General features: G+C 44.5%; 1 protein-coding gene across 1 annotated transcript; it reads right to left on the bottom strand.

The window, feature by feature from the left end:
* Positions 1-229: 229 nt before the first annotated feature.
* Positions 230-2,860, bottom strand: LOC112507642 (UPF0503 protein At3g09070, chloroplastic-like). The gene is made up of 2 exons (XM_025112295.1): positions 827-2,860; positions 230-597 (listed from the first exon to the last, which is right to left on the bottom strand). The coding sequence occupies exons 1-2, from the start codon at positions 2,751-2,753 to the stop codon at positions 572-574; spliced, it is 1,953 nt and encodes a 650-aa protein (XP_024968063.1). The 5' UTR covers positions 2,754-2,860; the 3' UTR covers positions 230-571.
* Between the last annotated feature and the right edge of the window lie 257 nt (positions 2,861-3,117).

Here is a 3,117-nt window from a genome sequence, read left to right as displayed (position 1 = left end):
TATCACTCTAGCCTCCTCCACCACCACCGCCGCCACAATCACCACCATCGTCATCATTATCATTATCATTGCCATTGCCACTTACACCACGGTCACGACCGCTACCTCTGCCACTAACACCACCATCACCTCTATGGCGGCCGCCGCCGCCACCACCACCACCACCACCACCATAAATTGTTGTTATTATTTTTATTATTATATAATATTTATTAATTGAGTAATAAAGTAGGCAAAAAAGACAATTTATTAACCACCAAAAAACATTGGACAGATAATACGTTGTAGGAGATAATTTGGGTTTGATAATACAAAACTGGGATTTGAAAATAGAAGAGGAAAATGATGCCTAATTGCCAAATACAAAACTTACACAACAGACATTTGGAAAGAAAGAAAGACTAAATTTTGTAGCCAACAACCCATCTTTCTACAAACTGTATCCCCCCTCCCCTTTGATCAAAACTTTACCTTTGACAATTCACATTTGTTTATCTCAACTAATTGTACCCTCCTCCACAGTAGTAGAATTCCTTCCTTATTACCTTCATCACTCACTCTTTCCATCCCCTTAAGGCTTAAGCTTCCATCCTCCTCCTGCCAAATTCAAAGTTCAAACTCAACTCATCAGTTTCTGATATCAGTTGCATTCTCTCATCATTACAGACAACAACAATGTCACATATTTGGATATCATCTACATTCCTAGATTAGGCAAATGGAACTTGAATGTTATTATGGAACCAATTTGACTCTACATCATAAACATAAGCATGTATAATAAACATAGATGAGTGGAATCAACCTTCTCTAGGCAGAGTCTTACCGTTCGATTGCGAGTTACTGATTGGCCTACTTTTCCCTGTTCCGATTCCGATTCCACTTCCACTTCCACTTCCACTTCTTCGACTACCTCTCAATGGTGTCAAGTAGAATCGTAAAAGCCCGCTGTCTGTGTGGTTTGGCGAATATCTTGCACTCCGATTCCGTTCCAGGACAAACTCATCTCCTCCTGCTCTCCTGTTCTTTCCATTCCCAAATCCATTGGTTTCTGGATTCATTTTCTTGGAAGAATTCCTCCAACTCACACTACTATTGCTTCTAAACACTTTCCTGTTACCTGCTCCTTCTCTTTCTGAGTAAGATCTCTCCACCACCCCGTTAATTCTGCTAAACCCATCGTCCTCCTCGTCTTTGCTGCCACGCCGGTGGATGAACCCCCATAACTTCCACCTCCATCTCCGACCTTTCTTCTTCTCTACCCCATTATCCCTGAACCCTAATTCAAATGTCTCTGAACAATCATCCCTTAAAGACTTTGAATTTGAATCCCTTGCTAATTCTCGCTCCCCACCGATGCTTGGAAATCGTAACCCTCCAGGATTGTAGTTGTAATCAATGGTTGCAGGAGAAACTTTAGCGTTTGAAACTGGGACTGCCGTCGCCTTTGTTTCATCCATCTCCGCCACTACAGCGGCGGCCATTTTCCGGATGGAGTTAGACCTGTCAAGGCTTTTCCTTCTCTTGGAAGAAGAATCCGAGTAATATTCCCGGGTCTGGATAGATCCGCCGGGGACAATATCGTCTGCATTAGCCGGTTCTTCGACGGAGATCTGCATGTCGGAACGGGGCACCTGCACCACGGGCACGTCTTCCACCATGGGAGGAAGCCGTGGGAAGGTCCGGCCAATCATATAGCCGTCCCACGAAGCCCTAGGCTCGTCGAAGGAGTACCTCGGGTCATCAAATGAGATCCGACCCGCATCCAGTGAAAATCTGGGGTCAACATCGCAGGATCGCCGGCCGAATCCGTAATCGGCGATTTCTGATTGGGTTTCTCGATACTGACGCGAAATCGCCTTCGGTACAGGCAATGTAGACGATGAGAGGACGCCGTTGCAGTCCTCGTTGCTCTTCTTCTGCTTTCGCCTCCATTTTTGCCATTTCTTGCCTAAAACCGACGCCGCTGACCAAAAATTCGACAACGTTGGCTTTTTAGACTGTGAATCGAGATCTATATGATCCTTCATGGTCTTCAAATCATCCACAATTACATCCTCTTCTTCTTCAATTTCAGCCACTTCTTCCACAATGTTGTTCTCAGAATCATTCACATTCCTCACCTCTTGTTCGATATTTTCGTCGTTAACTTGATCTTCTTCTTCTTCTTCTTCTTCTTCTTCTTCTTCTTCTTCTTCTTCTTCTTCTTCTTCGTCTTCTTTGTTGGTCTCGAGGACAGTGCCGGTGTTTCCTAGGGCTTGTTGTTGAGCGGAGGAGAGCCTGGGCTTGTTGTCGTCGTCGATTGAGAAGAGTGACCAAAGCGTGTTACGGACGTCACACGATTTCCGTTGAGGCTCGAAAACCCCCGCAGAGAATCCTAAGCCTTCGTTTTTCGAGGCGGAGAATGACTTTGTACGGCGGAGCTCCGGGAAAAATGAGGTTTTGGTTGTACCTGTGGCTGTCGTCTTGTTTCTGTAGGCCTCGAAGGTAGTGTTAGAGGAAGAAGGCACTCGGAATATAGATTTAAGAGCGGCGGCAGCGGTGGAGGAGGAGGAGGTAGAATTACGACGGGAGGAGGAAGCGGCGTTAATGGCAGATTGATCTAGAGTGGTAAGACGTTCGCAGAGGCATGAAGGGCAAAAGCCAGTGAAGTTCTCGTCAGGATGGCGGTCGCAGCTGAAAGAGGATCTTGGTGGCTGTAATGGCAAGGCCGGTGGTGGTGGTGGTGGTAGTTGGTCGGTTGTGGGATTCATAACCGGCGGTGGTGGTGTGCACTGCGCACTCTGCTCATGTTAGCATTAATGAAGAAGAAGAGAACGTTTAATGTGAGAGAATGTGAGTTACCAACGGGACACAGAAAGAAGGAAGCAAGGAAGGCGGACAGAAATTGGAGGAAACTCTTTTACTTAATTCACCACAAAAGACATTTCTACCCTTTGCACTCCAGAATTCCATTTTATTTTTTAATTAAGTTTTTAGACCGTAAAAGGGTGTTTGAGATTGTTTATTTGAAATAATTCATACTTTTTATAAAAATATTTATTAATTTATTATAAGTCAGAATGGTTTAACTTATTCAAAAAAATTTATTACCGATTTGGCAATGGTAGAAATTGT

The sequence above is a fragment of the Cynara cardunculus genome (assembly GCF_001531365.2).
Source record: "Cynara cardunculus var. scolymus isolate 2C chromosome LG 2, CcrdV1, whole genome shotgun sequence".
Classification (NCBI taxonomy): domain Eukaryota; kingdom Viridiplantae; phylum Streptophyta; class Magnoliopsida; order Asterales; family Asteraceae; genus Cynara; species Cynara cardunculus.
The sequence above is the reverse complement of the archived record's forward strand: the minus strand, read 5'-3'. Positions and strand labels throughout refer to the sequence as shown.